The sequence below is a fragment of the Oreochromis aureus genome, linkage group 19 (assembly GCF_013358895.1).
Source record: "Oreochromis aureus strain Israel breed Guangdong linkage group 19, ZZ_aureus, whole genome shotgun sequence".
NCBI lineage: Eukaryota > Metazoa > Chordata > Actinopteri > Cichliformes > Cichlidae > Oreochromis > Oreochromis aureus.
This window is the reverse complement of record NC_052960.1, coordinates 14,260,542-14,278,971: the sequence shown is the minus strand read 5'-3', so window position 1 is coordinate 14,278,971 and position 18,430 is coordinate 14,260,542. Positions and strand designations below refer to the sequence as shown.

General features: G+C 41.0%; 1 protein-coding gene and 1 long non-coding RNA gene across 2 annotated transcripts in view; one reads left to right on the top strand and one right to left on the bottom strand.

Annotated features, from left to right (window-relative positions):
- Nucleotides 1-2,200: 2,200 nt before the first annotated feature.
- The window catches only part of LOC120434786, a 25,622-nt gene continuing 9,392 nt past the window's right edge, over nt 2,201-18,430 (bottom strand). Inside the window, exons 3-4 of the long non-coding RNA XR_005609353.1 lie at nt 2,864-3,002; nt 2,201-2,430 (exon numbers count right to left, since the gene is read on the bottom strand). This is a non-coding gene — a long non-coding RNA (uncharacterized LOC120434786). The remainder of the gene's footprint in view (nt 2,431-2,863; nt 3,003-18,430) is intronic.
- lbh (LBH regulator of WNT signaling pathway) lies at nt 5,443-14,596 on the top strand. Its single transcript, XM_031747144.2, has 3 exons — nt 5,443-5,680; nt 10,054-10,156; nt 12,717-14,596. Exons 1-3 carry the CDS (start codon nt 5,652-5,654, stop codon nt 12,942-12,944), a joined length of 360 nt encoding a protein of 119 aa, XP_031603004.1. The 5' UTR covers nt 5,443-5,651; the 3' UTR covers nt 12,945-14,596.

The following is an 18,430-nucleotide window of genomic DNA, read 5'->3' as shown; positions in this document are numbered from 1 at the left end:
TTTTCCTGGCATGCTCCACCTCGGAAGCAGAAACAATTTCACGAGCCATACGCCACAATTTTAATATTTTTTTTTCTTTACATTCATTAGGAATTTTTTTTAAAAGAGTCCAGGTTGAACTTTTCTGGAGAAACGGTCTGCATGATCGCATCGGTAAACTGTATTTGAAAAAAAGCTCCTCAATTTTCCCACTAGTAATCCACCACCTGCAGGGGCACCATATAATGAACCATTGCTAGAGGTGAGCAGATCTATCTAAATATCGACAGTATTGATACCAACGCTGGTATTGGTATCAGACTGATATCAAATTGACCTTAAAAATATATCTTAAAGGACTATTAAAAAATATCAGAACCTTTTTGTTTTTACTGTCACATGCATTTTTATGGGATATAGCACATTTGAACAACAGAAGTTGACCCAAAGTGCTTTAGAGCCAGGCACATTTAAGGTCTTAAAATAAAACAGTTTCAAAATATATGACAATCTGAAAGGTGTTTTTTCTTGTGTTAACTTCCTTATTATTGTAGAAAGTAAAATCACAGTGATTTAGTGGTTATTGCATTCAGAATTTGCAAATTGATGTCATAAATTGATGTCATAAATCATGACACACTGCTCTCCCCTACAAAAGCTGTATTTAAAGCTTAAAAGTATCAGCATCGATATTGGTATTGTGAATACTGGCCCTGTATTTACTTAGTATCGCTTAGTACTAGTGTCTGAAATAATATGTGCTCCAGCCCTGCCTTGTAAAGATGAAATCGGGTAAAATATATATATCTTTATGTCAGCAATCAATGTGAATTAAAGATCTATTAAAGACCAAATCTCATGGGGGAAAGCCTACATAATCTCTGCTTTGTGTTTGCTTTGGTCGCTCTCCCATGGTTCTCTCTCACGGACGATTGTGTCACACAAACGCGCCACAGCTCTGAGACCAGGTGATGACAGCATTATGGTAGTTAGATCCCTAAAGGGTTATAATAAGTGTGTTAAAACATTATATAGTCCTCGACGGCTTAAGAAGCGAGGAACAGCTCTTTCACCTGCCCTGCTAGCCGCTCTATCTGGAAGCAGCACACTCCCATGGATGTGTGAGGTCTTCATTTGTCTCCCTAAGCACTGATAGCGGAATACAGTAAACATCTGAGAGAGTTATTGCTGGGATTGGATTAATTACATGCAATCTTGAGTTTCTGCAATGCATCTTTTGTTCCCAGACAAGTCACACAACATTAACAAGCTGTCAAGCTGTGAATTGAAATGGTTTGTCTCAGCGACTTGTTTTGAGCGCACATGTGTGTGTGTGTGTGTTTCTTTACCTCACCGTTTGCCCCATTAAAGAATACACACCTTAATGGTGCGAGCGACACACATAATCATGTGTTATAATTTTCATATCCAATCCACGGAGCTCAGTTTGTGAATAAGATGGAAAAGAGAAGTGAGGTGGGATGGGATGGAGGGTGGGGGGGGGTAATGGAGCTTGACTAAACCAAGTGCTTGTACATAAATTGACATGTGCAATTAGGGAGATGTACACAGTCCCCCTGGTCTGTTTAAGATCTGGAATAGTTTCCTAACAGTTTCAAGATGCCCTGTTTTGGCTTTGGTTTCAAACCTAAATCGGGTTTGACCTTGCTGAATAATGGTGCCGGTGAAGTTCCTTCTGTTCTCTTTGGCCGAAGTCCAACTCCACAGCGTACATGACGGCAAATACAGAACAAGGTTTGGCCTCGCTGGAATGTGACGAATGGTGAAAGAAATTCTGACCTGAGCTTGAAATTCCTAACACTGGATTTTGCAAGGTGGTTATAAACACTTTTGGTTTTGGTTTCCTGTTTATATGGTGAATAGAGGTTGGAGGGGGCACTAAAACTGTTGGAGCTGAGGGTTTAGCTTGCATGCTCGCACACTCAGTCTGGAACCTCTCAAAATGAAATGCTTTGGGAAACTCTTGCTGTTTTCTCTTCTCTCTCTCTCTTTTTTTTCTTTGTCTGGCTTTTTCTTGGCTTCTGCTTTTCTTTCTCCAGCGCACGACCTCTTCTTTTCTGTAAACCAACACAAGTTCTGGTAAGTTACCTGACCTTTATCTACATTTCACACAGGATAAAATAGCAGATTGTAATAACAGAGTGGCACATCAAGGGTTAAAGACAGCTGCCAACATCTGTAGCTGTGGTTAGCTTTTAATTGTGAGGCCCAGCAAGTGAGCGAGCAGCATGGTGGAGAGGGGGCCGGCAGGCCGCATATTTCAGCCGAGTGTTCACAGACCAGCTTTCTTTTTGCAGGACATGTGGACTCAATGATGGCGTCCAGGGGTGTACTCTGCTCCTATGAAATATTAAATGTTCTCGGCCCCTAAGTGCAGACAGACCACCTGCAAGCGGTGTGGCGTGCGGCAAGCCCGGTGATCAGATGTCCCTAAGCAACACACATGCACAAACACACATGAATGAATAAGAAAAAATTACAAGCACTCATATTCCCAAACAGGGTACAACCTACAGGAATGCACATGCTTACACTAATGGATGTAAACACATATTTTAAAAAAAGAAAGGGAAAAAAAAGCAATGTGAAAATGGAAACTCTCAGGCTGATGTATGGAGGAGAGATTTATTCTGCAAAAACATGTTTCCTGGCTGTAACACACAGAATTGCTGCGCATTCTTGAGACTGAGAAATGTGTCTTTACGGTGCTTCTCCAGTAGGTTTCTGTTCAAAGCTGTGCTCAATGTCAGCAAAAGCAGAGAACCGTGATGATGAAAAAGAGAACGAAAATAAATAAAAGAAGACCATGACAGATGCAGCATTACTTGGTATGATCATAGTCCAAGAAGAAACCTAAGCTTACTTTGAAAAGCAGCCAGGAAGACAACGGGTGCTTGTTGACTGCCGTCCCCTTCAGGGCCTCGTTCATTTACACATTGTGCAGTCGGTCCTCGGCCTCCCCTCTGCTCCACCGAGACATCCATGCCTGCCCAGATGTGCAGCTGTTTTTGTGAAGCCATGAAAAAAAAAGCAGCTGGTGAGCACATCTGCAAAATGAACAGTGGGGGTCGCCATTCTCTTGATTCCATGCTTTTTAAGTGAGGGAGCGGATTGCTATAGACATATTATCCATTCTACTGTGTATTTGGACTGTTCACATTATCAGATTTAACTTTACATGGTTGTGAGATAAGTTAATGTAATTAATCCTAAAATCATTTACAATTAACTAGTCGCCAATTACAATTAACCAGTATCAGGGCTAGGAGAGGCATTTATGCAGAAACAGAAGCAAGTCTTTTTGTTTCATGCAGTGTGGTTGCAAAAATAAATCATGTATTAAAACACTGTGCTTTATGCTGACAAACAGTGCAACGCTCACTTCACAGACACATCATTTCTAAACTATTCATTTGCAGCATCGTAAATATTTTCCTTCACCTTTTTTGTTACAGTTACTTTGATAGGTCAGGTTTTTTTATTTCTATATTTAGAAATCAATTTTTATTTTTTTACAGAAGAAAGGCATAAGGACAGTAATAAAGGAAAAAAAGAAGTATTGTGTGCTAAACTTTGAGGACAATTAACATAAATAATATTTTTTATATTTCTATTTTATTAACTCAAATTAAACGTGTTATCCTAAAAAAGTGAAAAGTAATTATAAACTGATTATGACTGTTTGTTTTACAGCACAGCATCAAGTTTTACTTGTCAATGTGGTAACATCTTACAGTTATAGTTTCATGCAGTTACTGAGAGGGCTGTAAAACAAATCACTTTAGTTTAAATTAGTTCATGCAATTACTAAATATGAGTTTAACCTGGCTAACAGCATTTCCTGTTGGCTGCCACCCAGCTCGTTCAGTCCCTTCTCGGAAACTTCTTTGACACTGGTGACATCATGTGGGCATTTGGCGTTAGTGAATCTTAAATCTTGCATATGTTGTTTCTTGATGTCTTGTTAGGGGACGCCAAACTCTTGCAGTGCTGCCCATGACATCATGTGACAGTGATGTGATGATGTAACTGGGTGAGTCACTCAAACCCAAGGTAGCTGCTAATGAGGTGTACTGACACTGAATAAAAATATAGGATGGCAAAATACCAAGTGAAAATACCTGTTTATATTTATAACAATATGCTGCACTGACATCAGTGGCAAATGCTGCTAACTTTAGCTCCGGTTTATTCAAGGTTGTGAATGTTAAAGTCCTATAGATAGATAGATAGATAGATAGATAGATAGATAGATAGATTCTTTTTGATTTTAACATATACAGTTGAGACCAGCTTTAAGTACCATGCAGGGGCTTTAAATAAAATATAACTGCGGTGAGATATGCAGCCCTTTCAACACACACAGTGCCCACAGTGCAGGGGCTTAAAACTATATGGACATATTGTTGAACAGCTTTCTGCATGCACCACAGGAGTTCATACCCAGAGGAGCTATATTGTAATGCTCAGCTTTCTGTCTGTTGCTGAGGCATTCCCTTTTACCCAGGTCTCAAAAAGCATGAGCTGGCAGGTGGAAAATATAGCATATATACTTTGCAATCCAAATTCTTTTCTAGTAACTAAGCCATGCCTGTTTGACATGAATTTGCCTCAAACAAGATGTTGTGTCAATGGCATACTGAAGATGTTTTAAATGGGAGAACCATATAAGAAATATTGTAGATACTAATTGCTGTATCATAAAGGCGTTTATTTCAAAGCGTTTTGAATGAGTGGGGCAACAAATCAAACTTGTTTTTATTTGGTCACAAGGGGGCAGTGGAGTCCTACCTGCATTATATCATCAGTCCCTGAAGAGTGCACCTGCTCTTTCTGAAATAAATGTACAGTAGCGTGCTCGGAAAACGCAAATAGGCATTCTATGAGGTGTGAAGGTCGACTATGTGATATTGACCAAAAACACAGAATAAGCATGGTGAGGTCATGGAAAACAAAATCCGCTGACAATAATTTGATAACAATCTGTGGTCATCTTGTGCTTGCATTCTATGATATAACACAGTAAAGGCTGCAAAATAAATAAATAGATACCATCCTGCGTTGTTGCCGAAATCTACAGACATTGACTTGCCCTTGGAATATATTTGTGAATGAGCCTTTTTTTCCTCCTCATTTGGATAAATGTCACGAATAAACTAGCGGGCGAATCGGAGTGCTTTTGTCATTCAAGGGGAGGTAAGGCTGTCATTTAGTTGCCTTAGAGACTGCAAATCATCGCGCAGCATCTCTTCGCCCGTCCCCAATGAGCGGGTTCAGCCGCGTTTGCCGTCATCAGGTCTGGAGGCTGGATGAGCTCCAGTCAGCCTGTGCTCTGATTGGCTCTTGCCGTTAATGAGCTGCCATTGAGGATTTTTGGCTCGTGCTGAGGAGAGGTGTGTCTCTGGCTGCTCGAGTACACGCCTCTCGCATAAATGCTCCGCCACAGCTGTGGATCTGATCAGACGCACCAATTTGAAGGGCAGGCTTTCGAGACTTCGCTGAACAGTGACTTTCGCTTTGCGTGAGCATCCCGTTTTGCTTTTGTGAAGACAAAGAGAAAGAAAATAATAAATACATAAATAAATAAAAGTAAAGAGAAGTAAGCGGCAGCAATTAGATCTCCCAGCAGAAGTGACAGCAGGTGTGAATTCATGTCTGTATTTTCACCGCAGATATACTGGTGAGTACTCTGTTTTCCGTTCGTACCTGTTTATGTGTGTGCTCTTTGTTTATGCATTTTCAAAATCGTAACTAATTATATGTCATGCGCTGGATTTCTCGGCATTGCACCTGACAGACAAGAACAATGAAGGGTTTAGTTGTTTCATTTAGATTGGTGATTTCCCTTAAAATCAGCCACCCTTTTTTTTTGTTGCTACACCCACTCATGTTTCCTTTGAGATTTTCTGTGGGGTGTTGCCCCTGAAATTGGAAATGTCACAGCACTCAGATTGGAAAACGAGAATATTCTAGGTCTGTCTTAAAAAAATAAAAGCCAAACAGTTACCAGGATATTCGGTAGGGTTTAGGCACTGCTCCATGCGCCAGTTTAGAAAGGTGCATTAGTCTCATTGTGGTATCATCATTTTCAGCTTATTTCAGTCCATTTGACAATAAATGTAAGTTGATCTCTTCACACTTTCAAGCCATTTTTGGAAGCTCGGAACATATAGGCTTACTTTGCTGTATGTGAATGTAATAGGACCTTTGCTTTCAGTCTTTGGTCTTAAATACTGCACGTGCAAAAAGAGAAGTGCGCCCTATCTATTACTAATATCTGTTATCAGTGTTACATTTTCCATAGCCGGCAATCAGTAGCCTACCATGACTCAATAATTCACTCTTTGATAGAAGAATAAGGCGTGTGTCTTTGTTTGTTCAGGCATTTTTAATTCTCTTCTGTCAAATGTTTTCCTTTCTGTACAGAGGATATGCAAGTTGCTTTGAAAAAATGGTTTTGCAAGTACTGTTAAAACCTCAGTAGGCCTCTGTTTGTCTCTACCAGGAAGTTCAAAATCGACCTCTTTGTTTTAACCACACGTTGCTTTCTCGCCTGAGCTTACTTACAGTAGGCTTGCGCTTCTGTCGTTTGTATGTTACTGCTGTCAGAAACCTTCACTTCTTTAGTTTTATCAGAGTGGCGTAACTGTTTCAGAGTGCGACACAAGATTGTGATGCTGCACTGAAGTCTTTGTCTCTGTGCCAGCAAGAAGACATTTATCTCCCAAAATGCCATCATCTTGTATAAAATACTTCATCACATAGAAAGAGAAAAGGTCTTCCACTGGTTGAGTTTCTCAAACTATTCAATATGAGTAAGCACTTGGCAACAGTGTAAAGAGATAATTTTCCACATACATCGCAGAGGACACTGGTATGTGTTTTCAGTGATGGTCAGCCCACAGGAATCTGGATTCAACTCATTTGTTCCTGCTCACTTCTGAGGGTCCTACTTATTGAGCCCCGCATACCTGCAGAGCTGTGTGACTTGGGTGGTGGAAAGCACAGCACTTGGCACCGAACGTCATCAGCTTCGCCCTGTGTTTGCCACATTGCCTTAGATTTATGATCGTCGTCGTAGTAGTAGTAGTAAGGACTAGCGGGGGTGTTCAGAGGGGAAACAATGTTAATAATGCAAGTTTCAGATTCCTCTTGTGGCGTGAGATTGTTGCAAAGACCATTTGGGCTCCAGTCAGCGTCACTACAGAGAAGCAAGGAACTAGCATGGAGCTAGCCTCCTTGTAGTCCAGGGACAGGTGAATGAAACTACATCACATTTATTTAACAAAGAGACAGTTTTTGTTCATGTTTTGAAAAGGAAGATTTTTGACAGCAATTGAAAGGGCTTTCCTTTAGAAACCCAAAGAAGTTCGTTTGTATGTCATTGCTGCATATTGTATCGGAAAGGCGCCAGCGTTGTTAGGAATAAAAATAGAGCAGATTTGATACATCAAGCGCTTTAAAGAGCTACACTTGAACCCAGCAATCAACTAATTAACTGAATTGCTCTAAACTTTGGACACATGGTCAAGAACATATTGGACCGTAGTGGCCTCGTGATGGTACTGGCTATCTATCTGAGGCATTAGGAAGCTGGCAGGACCAGGTATGCATTAGGCTGACTGGGTCAAGAGGTAGGAGATTAACTGCCATCTGCACCACCAGCCTCACCGATTAATCATTGAGGTCATGTATCTTTAATGCGTTTCTTGCTTACAGAACTAGGCGGTCTGTTCCTTAACTCTGTTAAGGTCATCTTCACATGTAAGCATGCGAGTTGCGGTCATGCTGAATGCATCTAATCTATACCACTTGGTTGCTTGGATAACTCATGCGTCCTCTTTGAGAGGGGCATGTCGTCGATCCCTCCCTGACACTTGAAGCAGTAATTCCAGGACAATTGGCGCATGTTTGTTTCCTCCCAGGTTGACTTGTTACTCGTGCACCCCAACTTCCTCCTCATTGTGCCCCTTTGTGTTTTATTAGGCTGATGTTCTGTTATTCTTAGCTGAGCAGGATGTTTATAGATCCCCGAACAGAAATATGACTGGCAAGTCCTAAGTGTTTATCTTTCTTTTCCTTCTCTCCCTCCCTTTCCCCTCTCCTCCTCCTGCTCAGGTCTTCACTGTCATCCTTCTGTCTCCACCTCTGCTGTTTTTGTATGTCTGCCTCACGCTCCTCTGAACCCCACTCAGCAATGATATTAGTTAAAGAATAACCTGAGCTGACTTTTTTTTCCATCCTAAACCTTGCATATCCCTCAAGCCTCCTGGTTTTATTTCTGGATATCCGGCTATTGTTTCAGCCAGTCGTCTGACTAGCGCAGAAAAGGTTACTTAACAGTGATTCAGACGGAAGCTTTTTAATTTTAACATTTTCAGAGTCATTGTACACCCGGCTATGATGGCAGCCTTTCCTTCTGAAACAACAAGAAGTTGTGTATATTTAGGGATGGAAAAATTGATGTGCATGTGTTGTATTCAAAAGTTGATGGTACTGATTAAAGGTTCAGATGCACAAAGCGGAGACCTAGAAATCCTGGGTTGTACCAGGGAACAGTGAATGAGCCTGTGGCTGTTCTAGCCTGTGGCTCTCTTACATTTTTAATGTTAGGTGTTCTCAGTACAAAGTGTAATAAAGGTTTTGTGGGTTGGTGTCATCTTGACAATTTCCCAAAAAAAACCCAGAGGTCAACAATAAAAATCTTCCATTCAAACATGGAGGTTGAAGCAATGCAGAGGGGATTGTCAGGACGCTGCGCTTTGAATGAGTCATGCATGGAGATAATAAGCCAGAACTGTACTTTACACAGAAATTCCACATAATATATTCCATGTAATGGCAGATGAAGTGAAAGTGAGGGTTTGACAGATGTATTTTCAGAGAGATTTTTTTTCCCTTATCAAGATACATATTTTATTAAAGAAAGAAATATCTCTGACAGAGAATTCAGCAGATAGTGCAATCTTTAAAAAAAAAAAAAAAATAGAAAAATTATACCATAATACCATTTTCACCAAAGCCTACCTTTTTAAAAAAAAAAAAAAAAAAAAAAAAAATCATTTTCATGCTTCTAATGCACCTAAAAATAAACCCTCCTTCTGAATTTCTGATTCAAAGTAGGTTAAGTGAAGCCCACACATCTTGTCCCAAAAAAATAAATAAGCAAGCCCATCAAACTGGATAATGTGAGCATGTGAGTGAGCTTCTTGGCATGCTCTATTTTCTTTGTCCTTTTTAGCCAGTGACCACACAAACCACAAGCCTGTGGCCACTGACCACTAGGCACCAGGCTTTAAATAGAGAGCGTGAGAAGGCCGCTCAGCATCTTGTCTCAAGACGGCATCTATGCGAGTCTTGGGACCTGCTTTAAGCGTTACTGCGACAATGCTGGATAGTGAATGCACTGAGCTTGGATAAACAACCTCTTGCTACTTTCATCTAAAATGGAAAGTTTGGCCAAGCTTTGATGGAACTGAGTGCATAAAGTTCCTCCCCAGTCAAATACCACAGCACGCCCCCAGCACACTCTCACAATGACTGTTCTCTGGTTGCTAGCGCAAGAGCACATCACTCTGTATTGAGAAACGGCCACCTTATGCAAGCCGCATCATGAGCTCTGCAGCTTTGCAGTGCATTAGCAAAGCAGACGGACTGGATGCTTGTTGTGTTGTGGTGGAGATGTGCAGAGTATAAACAAAACTGTCAAACATCAGCAGGGAAATAGATCAACCATAACTTTCAGACCTGGGCTGCAAATAGATGGTTTGATAAGTGTTTCTCTCTCTCTCTCTCTCTCTCTCTCTGGCATGCTTGTGTTAGTTATTATAGCCTTTGAACTTTTATCCATTTATCTTCACTGTATACAGTCTGCACAGTAGTATGCCATACAAAATACATGGGGATTACATTATTATTGATTAGAAACATTTGGATAATTCAACAGTATAAATCTTCTTAGTGTTTTTATTTTCTCTGCAGATGCCGGGCAACTGTGCTATGATCGTCACTGTGTCTGATCACATTGCCTGTCTTCTTTTTTCAACCCTACAGCCCAGTGTTTGTGCCCAGCCGAGATATGACTGAGGTGATGATCAACAGCACCCCCATGGAGGACATGAGGCTCAGCCCCAGCAAGGACAGACTCTCCTTCCAGGTAGGACACACGTGCATGCATGACAGATAAACAGCACCTCCTTCCAAATTCCCAGCCTGTGCATTTTTACGCGGCATTGTCATTTCATACCTGTTTTTGTCAATTTATTATCTTGAATGTGAGTATCATCTAATGATATAGTGATTTTTTTCTTTCTTCCACCATTACGAGCTAAGCAAATATTTACAATTACAATGATAAGAAAGCATTACCGCTAAATTGCACAGCCCTTGTGCTGTTTCTTTCTTTCTTTTTTTTAAATTCTAAAATGTTATGGAAAGGACATTGCAGATTATTGTTGTTACAACTTCAAAGTCTGTCTATCCGACGGACTTATCTGAGGTCTGCAAATTACAATTTTCCGAGGTCTGTCACAAAAATAAACCCTCAACAGATTAGTGCTTTTAAAAGCAGTTATCAGGTGGTCTTGACAAGTTGTAGCCAAAGGCTTTGTTTTGCTGTCAGCTGAGCAGGGTCATCTTGGAAACGAAATTATTTGAACATGCAGCTGCTTCATTATTTTACCGTCAAAGAATTAAAAGGCTTTCTGTCAATACTCATTCTATAGTGGAAAATTAACAGGAAGATGGAATACTTATCGAAGAGGTCGTCTCCTGTTAAGCTCATTTTGACCATTTACAACTTCATTATAGTGTCAAACTGTGTTTGGTGCATTTATAAACCTTATAGAGCTGTGTGTGAAGACTAAGACTCAGAGAGGATGTAGACTGACCTAGAGGAAGAGGCCTGCTTCCTTTCCACTCAATTCACACCACAGCTGTGAGTCTGTCTGAGAGGGGCCAAGAGAAAAGGAGGGTACCAGTGTGTCACTCCCTCACTCTTTCTATCCTTATCCTGCCCAATGTCCCAGGATCTCCTTAGAGCAGCCCTGTATGAACCGGTGATGCTCCACCAGTAGCTTCCTCTATTATAAGTTCCTAGGACTTTGACTCTAGTAACCACGGCCATGAAATCCCAGATGCTATTACAAAAGCTACTAAAATAAATACGAGCTATAATAGTAGATGGTGAAAACTGAGTAGATGTTGACTTTCTGAATTATCACAAGGCAATGTCATGATTCAGGCATACAGTGCCCCCCCCCCACAACTAACCACACTAGAAGAGCTTAAAATAGCCTACATTGTGCCTGGGTGATGTGTCTTCACTTCCTGTCATTGGAAGCAAAAGTGATTACATGTGTTAGCTAGGGGTCCGAAGGCAAGGTCACTCACTGCCCAACTCCCCTTGGTGCTGACGCACAGTGAGGATTAGCGATGCTGGCCAGAAATGCAGATCGACTCAAGCATTACACATAAATACGGATCTGCGTGCACACAAAATTACATGGCATTTACTTGGCACGGTCCGTTATGCACCTGGGTTTGAAGAATGTAAAAAAAAAAAAAGGACTAATGGACACGTACAACCTTTTATAACCTGGGAGATTTTCCTTGTTTGCTTTTTTCTCTTTTTCCTCCCTTCTCATCTGTCTCCTATGGAATTCATGGAGACTTGGACACAGCTGGATCTCCTCTATCTTTTGTCTCACTTTCTCTCCTGCCCCATCTAATGCTTTCTTTCCACTCGGCTCTATGCCCAGACAGCGACATCGCCCCCTTTACCCCACCCCCATAATGTCTAGGAATGAAATATGCAGGTCTAAAAATATTCATCCACTTTATCCAAACAACAGCAAAAAAGAGGGGGGAAAAAAACCTGCTGTTCTTGGACCAGGAGTGGCAGGCTTTTTTCCCCTGGGCCATTCCTCCTGTTCCTGAGAACAGAGAAAGTCGGAGGTTGATGTCAAATCTTGCCAGGACAGGGAATGCGTGTAATCTCTGTTGTCAGTCTGTCTCTCATGCCCTTCAGTTCAGATCCAAATATTTTAGTGTGGCACTCCACATTTATCAGCATACATGGATTTGCAGATAACGCAACAGATTTCGTGTTCTTTCCGAGGAGATGTTTGACTTGACATCCACAGAAGTGTACAATATTCAAAAGCTGACTGTTACAGGGATAGGTTTCCTAATTATGCACAAATCATGTTGCAGTGAAATTTTACTTTTTTTAACTCTTGGTTTAAAATGTTATGATTATGCTATTGTATAATCCTCTGAGTTGCGGGTTACGTTCATAAGCAGCTATGAGCTGCTTGGCACAATTCCTTCCAAGACATTGAGATTAAACATGAGGCAGCATTTATCCTAAGTCCTGCTAGAGATGCCTCATTTACCCATACAGACCCTTGTGCAGCATCTATGCAGAAAGCTGCTATAACTGAAGGACTGTGGGTTGGGCAAACGCAGGTATGCCACTGGGATTTTAATCAACCCCGTTCCTATCACAGATGTTTAGTCTTCGCATCACTTCCTCCTTCGTTGCAGCCCTATAGTGGTGCCTGCAACACTTGTACAAGATTCAAGTTAAGTTGTAAGAATCCAAAAGCCTTGCTTGCAAATAACTTTTTTGGGGGATACCTGACTCTCCTCTACATTTCAGAGCCCAAGTAGTATCCCCGTTCAGATTAATAACCATTTGTTTATTTTCTCTACAGATATTCCCAGACCCCTCGGATTTTGACCGCTGCTGTAAGCTCAAAGATCGCCTCCCATCCATTGTGGTTGAGCCGACAGAAGGAGAAGTCGAGAGCGGGGAGCTCCGCTGGCCTCCAGAGGAGTTTTTGGTCAGTGAGGAGGAGGAGGAGGAGGATGAAGAGGAGGAAGAAGAGGAACAGAATAGCAACATTCAAAATGGACAGCCAGCACAGAACTCGCAGCACTAGAGGCTGTGTTATAGCACCCATACACTCTTTCTTCTTTCTGATGGACTCTCCCGTTTCATACACTGGTTATACTTCACATCAGCACTCCAGTTCACTCAACTGACAGACGCCGTCTCGTTTCCCATGACACCAAAAAAGAAGAAAAAAATCACTCCACGAGAGAAGCAATATGCACACATAACACACTTTTATGACATCGTAACTTATCCTCCTGGACTGCAAATCCATCAAAAACAGACTTGGAAGAGATCAGACAATGCACACCTCTAACCTTCACCTACTTCTTACCACCGTGTGTCTCGGCCCAGACCGGATGTCCTGTTGGACAGCGGCAGCTCAGTGCTCCATGGACAGGTCTCGCACTGCAGGAGGCTACTACTGCTCTGTACCTAACTTCAAAATGGCTGGCGTCATGACCCCAGAGGCTTCCTACTTGTATGCAGAACTATTGTGGTACCCGTGGGAATTATTGTACAGTACACTGTCCATGTTTGTGTTCAGAATCTGGTTTGCTATGTTATTATTGTAATTGCCACTGCTGTAGACTTGTCTGTTCTGGAGAAGCTGAAACTTTGTGACTTGTCTGTTGAATGGGTTTTGTGCAAAATGTTCTTGGGAATGTTTTAAGGGTTTTTTTTGTCCTTCACTGTCAGCCACTCGCATTTAAAATAAATAAGTAAATAAATAAATAAAGGGGGAAAAAAATAGAAGTGTTGTGAAAATCAAAGAGGTGAAAAATGGTATGCATGATAAATATATGTGGAACGAGTTCATTTTTACCCGTTATGTACCAAAGTCAAGTTATGCTATGATCCCCCTCGTGACACTGGCCTCCTGAAAGCCTTATGGACAGTATTTTGATGATGCAGCAAAACGGTATGACTGAGAACAAAAAGTGTCACAGACAGGCTGCTGTTCAAAGAGAAAAGCTGAATAAGGATGGGAAATGTTAAATTTTGAAAAGCACTTAATAAAGCAATGTACAGACCCAATGAAGGATATGTAAATACTTGTTCCTAGTGAGCCAACCCCCGAGGCCTTGTAGTGCACTGATCGTCTTTTTTCTTGATTTCTTTGTAACTTTTTAGAAAGACAAAGTCTGAGATTCACTCTGAGCTGTACACATTGGATTGTCTTTCCCAGTCTTCCTCTTTTGTTTTTGTTTTTTTAAACAGCCATACTTTTGAAGCAACACCATGAAGTACAGGTTGTAGAGAATTCACACTGTGGGACACAGTTTGCAGAAGTAATCTTTGTTCACGTCGTTCTTGGAACTCCTGATGTTTGCCAAAAGCTGTTAATATTGTTACTGGTTCTCTGGTAGTAATGTGTCAGTTTATTTGCCTATAGTGTTTCTGTGTTCTTCTCCACTCGGTCATCATGACTTGCTGTTTGTGGGGTCAGTTTCTAACTGTTGTAGAAGCATGTCTGAGATATTGTCTTTGTATTTTCTCATTTTTGTGGCATTAGGGCTGTGTACAGAACATCTCTCTCTCCTGTCACCTGCAGGTCCCACATTGTTTTTTGTAAAGCTCAGGGAGATAAGCCACCATCTTTCTCTTGGTTTTTTTTTCCTGTTATTTTTGTATTTAGACCACTCTTCTCAGTGACTATTACAAAGGCTGTAAATAAACATTTGAATTTGCTATCCAGCTGTGTGAGTCTGACTTCCATGTTTACAGTACAAGTAAACGGCTGTTTTTAGAGGGGTAGTCCTCCAGCACATTTGAAGTATCTTCCAAGAGACTTTACTTCAGTGTTTACTTGCATTCTCTATCTTAACCCCTACCCCCCCTTCTCTCCACTCACTTCACCTGCAATGGTTAGAGAAAAGCAGTATTACTTCCTGCTTCGCATCTTTCGCATACAGAATCTCTTTCTCTCTCTCTACGAAAACAGATGCATGTATCAAATATATGTGTGTGTATATATAGAAGCGAGAGCAGGCCACATGTTACTTCCTGTCTACAGCTTGCACACAGTGTTACACCTAGTAAAAGCAAAACCTCATTCCTGAACACTGAACCGATTTCATTTTAAGTTCTTTAAAAATGTATTTATTTTTTAAATGCTACGTTTAGAATAAGGTGGTGTTATCCGGCAGTATAAAGAATGATGGGTTTCCCTGCCAGTTTTTTGAAAGACTTTACCATTTTCTGCAAAATTAAGGATAGAACGCTGTCTTAACCTGAAGAAGCAGCTCCTCAAGCACTACTCATAAACACTCCCCACAATGAAACGAGACTAATAAAATGTGGTTGAGTGGAAAAGCTGTAACCGGGAACTGGGGGTTAAGGGACTAAACAAAAAGCTTTCTGATCACTGTTACAATGGAAAATTCTCAGGTGATTTGCTGCCATGTGCTCTATTTGTGACCCTCGAGGTCAGCTTTGATTGCCTGGTACTGGGAATAGTTCATCAGAGTTGCTGCAGTAGGCCCTTTGGGGGCCAAGGGCCTCATATACTGGCCAAGCTGGTACTCTTGGGGCCTTAGGGTCACTTCCTGGAAATGGAACAATGAAAGGTCATTCTGTTCCGCTTCCTTCTTCCTGGAAAAAAATGGAACATAAAGAGTTATTAATACCCCCCAGCTGATAATGGTGGTCGGCTGCAGAATGTGTGTGTCTGGCCCAGGAAGCCGCCACGTCTGGTTTTGAATAGACTAGAAAATGAATGTCCTTTGTGACATTCTTAATAGCTGTTTCTTGATCTCAGTGGAAAAAGTCATGAGATCATGGAAAGAAGAAATCACAAGAAGTTAGAAAAGGATAACTACAGCCCTTTGAGAGGCTGACTGAACTTGCATCCAGCTACGCAATCATATGACGTCAGCCAGAGACCTCTGAACTCCACGGCGTCTGTCAAATATTGCTGAAGAAAGCAATATACTTCAGGTTTAATAAAGAAAGGTCCTGTGTTTCCGAGGTTAAGGGAGATATAAAAGCGGGCCCTCCAGCATCTTTCCATGGAACTTTGACATTTTGAGCAGTTCTTATTTTCAGCTCTTTTTCTTCAGTCACTTTGTAGCTGATTAACTCAGTAAAGAACCTTTGAAGTTAGACTTTTTGCAACCCTGTAAACTGTATTTGTTTTTCCTCCTTCAAACCTAACAAATCTGAGAGAAGCAAATGACAGAACAATAAAGTTATAATACCCTCATCAGGACAAGTTAAGATCTGACTGCAGGAATGTTTACTTGTAACACCTTAAAATGTTCCTTGAAACAAGTTCAAGCTGTTTCCTCATTCGTGTTTTTTTTTTTTTTTTCAATAATGCTGAAAGGTAAGAAAGTGAAAACACAGCACTTAACAGCATTTGCATCAGATTGTTTTGTTGTGTTGCAAAGGCACTGTGAATTAAACCTATCACTAAGGACTTCTACGGCACACCAACATTTTGCTTCCTGAAAAAACAGTGAGCTAACTCAGCTCTAACTTACTCAGTTATGTTGTTTTTAGGTAAATTAAAAGAAATGTTTCCCAATATGTGCATCATTTCTAAGCATACTTTTCTATTAAATTTAACTGTGGCCTGTATGAATTGAACCAAATTCATCTTATATTCAGTCAAAGTTTCTTCACACTGTAAATCTTTTTTGCTAACTGTAGCGTTTGTGGTCAGAGGTGACAGCATTCATTTTGCAACTGGTAAGATGACTGACAGAGTCACTGAGAACTCTGTGACACGGGTGGGGGGGAGTGTGTCTCGCACACCATTGTTGGCATGAGATGCAGTATCTTTAAAAGTGTGTTAGAGCGTGTGCGCCTGGCTGTGTATTAAAACTGCTGTCAGAGTCCTCCGAGTGAAGTCACTGATAGCTCTTCTAGCTCATTCTTGGAATTCTTTCCAATGGAAACAATCCCATCGCTGATCCCGGTGTGTCAGCAGAGTCTGACCTGCCAACCCCTGAATTCGCCTCGACTCCCAGCTATAGTCCACATTAACACTGCTTCACTATCACTCCTCTGCGCATAAACTCACAAGAACCCCTTTTTATTTCCTAAAACATACCATTAAACAAAATGCTTACCCTTTATGCCCTAGCGCCCCTTTAGATTTTTCCCTTTTTGCTCCACTTTGATTGTTTTCTTGTTCTTTCGCTATCCCGTACTTTTATTCCATTCTGTTGTTCCAACAACATTCCCATACTTACACAACAGTAGAAATGCTCTCTGCATTCCCACACTTCAGGTTTTGTTTCATTATAAACAGTTCCCTTGCTATTTTAGCGCTGCAACCTTACTCTGTAAGCCACTGAGTTTTATTCTTTGTGTTCATGCATAACTGTGCCTCTGTGTTTGTGCTAAGCTTGCAAAGGGGTGCAGGGGCTTGACGGTTTTATGTACAACTGTGTCTGTTATTATGAGCGCCATGTGCGTAAGGGAAAGATTCTTTTCCCATGGTTCCTCAAGTGTGAGAAGAAAGTAGAGCTCTCAGGACATGAAGCAAAAACTCAGATAGTTATTTATAACCTGTCTGGAGTCGGCCTACCAAGCGTAGACACATATCTGGCACTGTTAGCAAGGGAAGAGTTAGAATAAGATACATGGAGAGGGATGCGAACAAGAAGGGGGGATTAAAAGGTGAAGGAGTCAGGGGGGTAAAATGAAGGATGATGAGGAGGGAGAGCATAATGACACCTGCGCCTTGACATTGCTAAATCATAGGTCAAAGACCTTTCATCTCTCTTGGTGGCCAATCTAAATAAGGCTCAGTGAGATAAGGTAAAATGCAACCATAGTAAAAGTGACACCTGTGATTTTGTTCAGCGCCATTATTGCCCAATAAAATGTAACCAATGTACTTTCCAAATGACACTACACCGCTGATACATGTGATAAACCAATCGGGAACAAAACACCATAAATTGCTATTTGAAACAAATCCTGCATCCCTGCAAAGATAACCGGACTCAAGCATGCGCAACTCTACAAATCCGCTCTATGAAAGTCATCAGACAAGACATAATGCAACAGTTGGATACACAGCTAAAAGCCCAGAGGACTGATGAGTCAGAGCACCCCGGGACTGAGCTCTCTGTTTAACAGTGATGCAAGGTGCATCTCAGTTTAAAGCTTTTAAAGCTTTGATCAATACAAGACCGCTGGCGTCCACTTTGTGTCGGAGTTTTGTGCGTTAATGTGCTAAGCCACACACAGTCAGAAATAGGGGTACGGAAGGGGTACATTACTGTGCCCCAAGGTACAAAAATGACATTAAGACAGTCTAAGGACAAATATTGGACCTCGGGGTAACTATCTGTACCTTTTTTAGCGTCTGAAAGGTACATACATGTTCCTTAATTGTGAAAAGTACTTATTTGTACCCTTTCTTTCAAAAGATAAAGTACAGGTTGATTAAGCTCTTTTTGATTAGAGGTTTTTTTTTTTTTTAATTCTTTTTGACAGTAATTTATTTGCAACTGTATTGATTTAAGCATATATTTTAGTGTTTTTATTTTATTTTTTATTATTTTCATTGCTGTT

What these genes read in the sequence shown, in the direction of transcription:
- lbh (XM_031747144.2), top strand. Translation starts at nt 5,652, where the DNA reads ATGTCTGTATTTTCACCGCAGATATACTG. An exon ending in TTTTCACCGCAGATATACTG is followed by an intron (nt 5,681 to 10,053) that starts GTGAGTACTCTG and finishes TCAACCCTACAG; the next exon opens with CCCAGTGTTTGTGCCCAGCC. An exon ending in AGGACAGACTCTCCTTCCAG is followed by an intron (nt 10,157 to 12,716) that starts GTAGGACACACG and finishes TTTTCTCTACAG; the next exon opens with ATATTCCCAGACCCCTCGGA.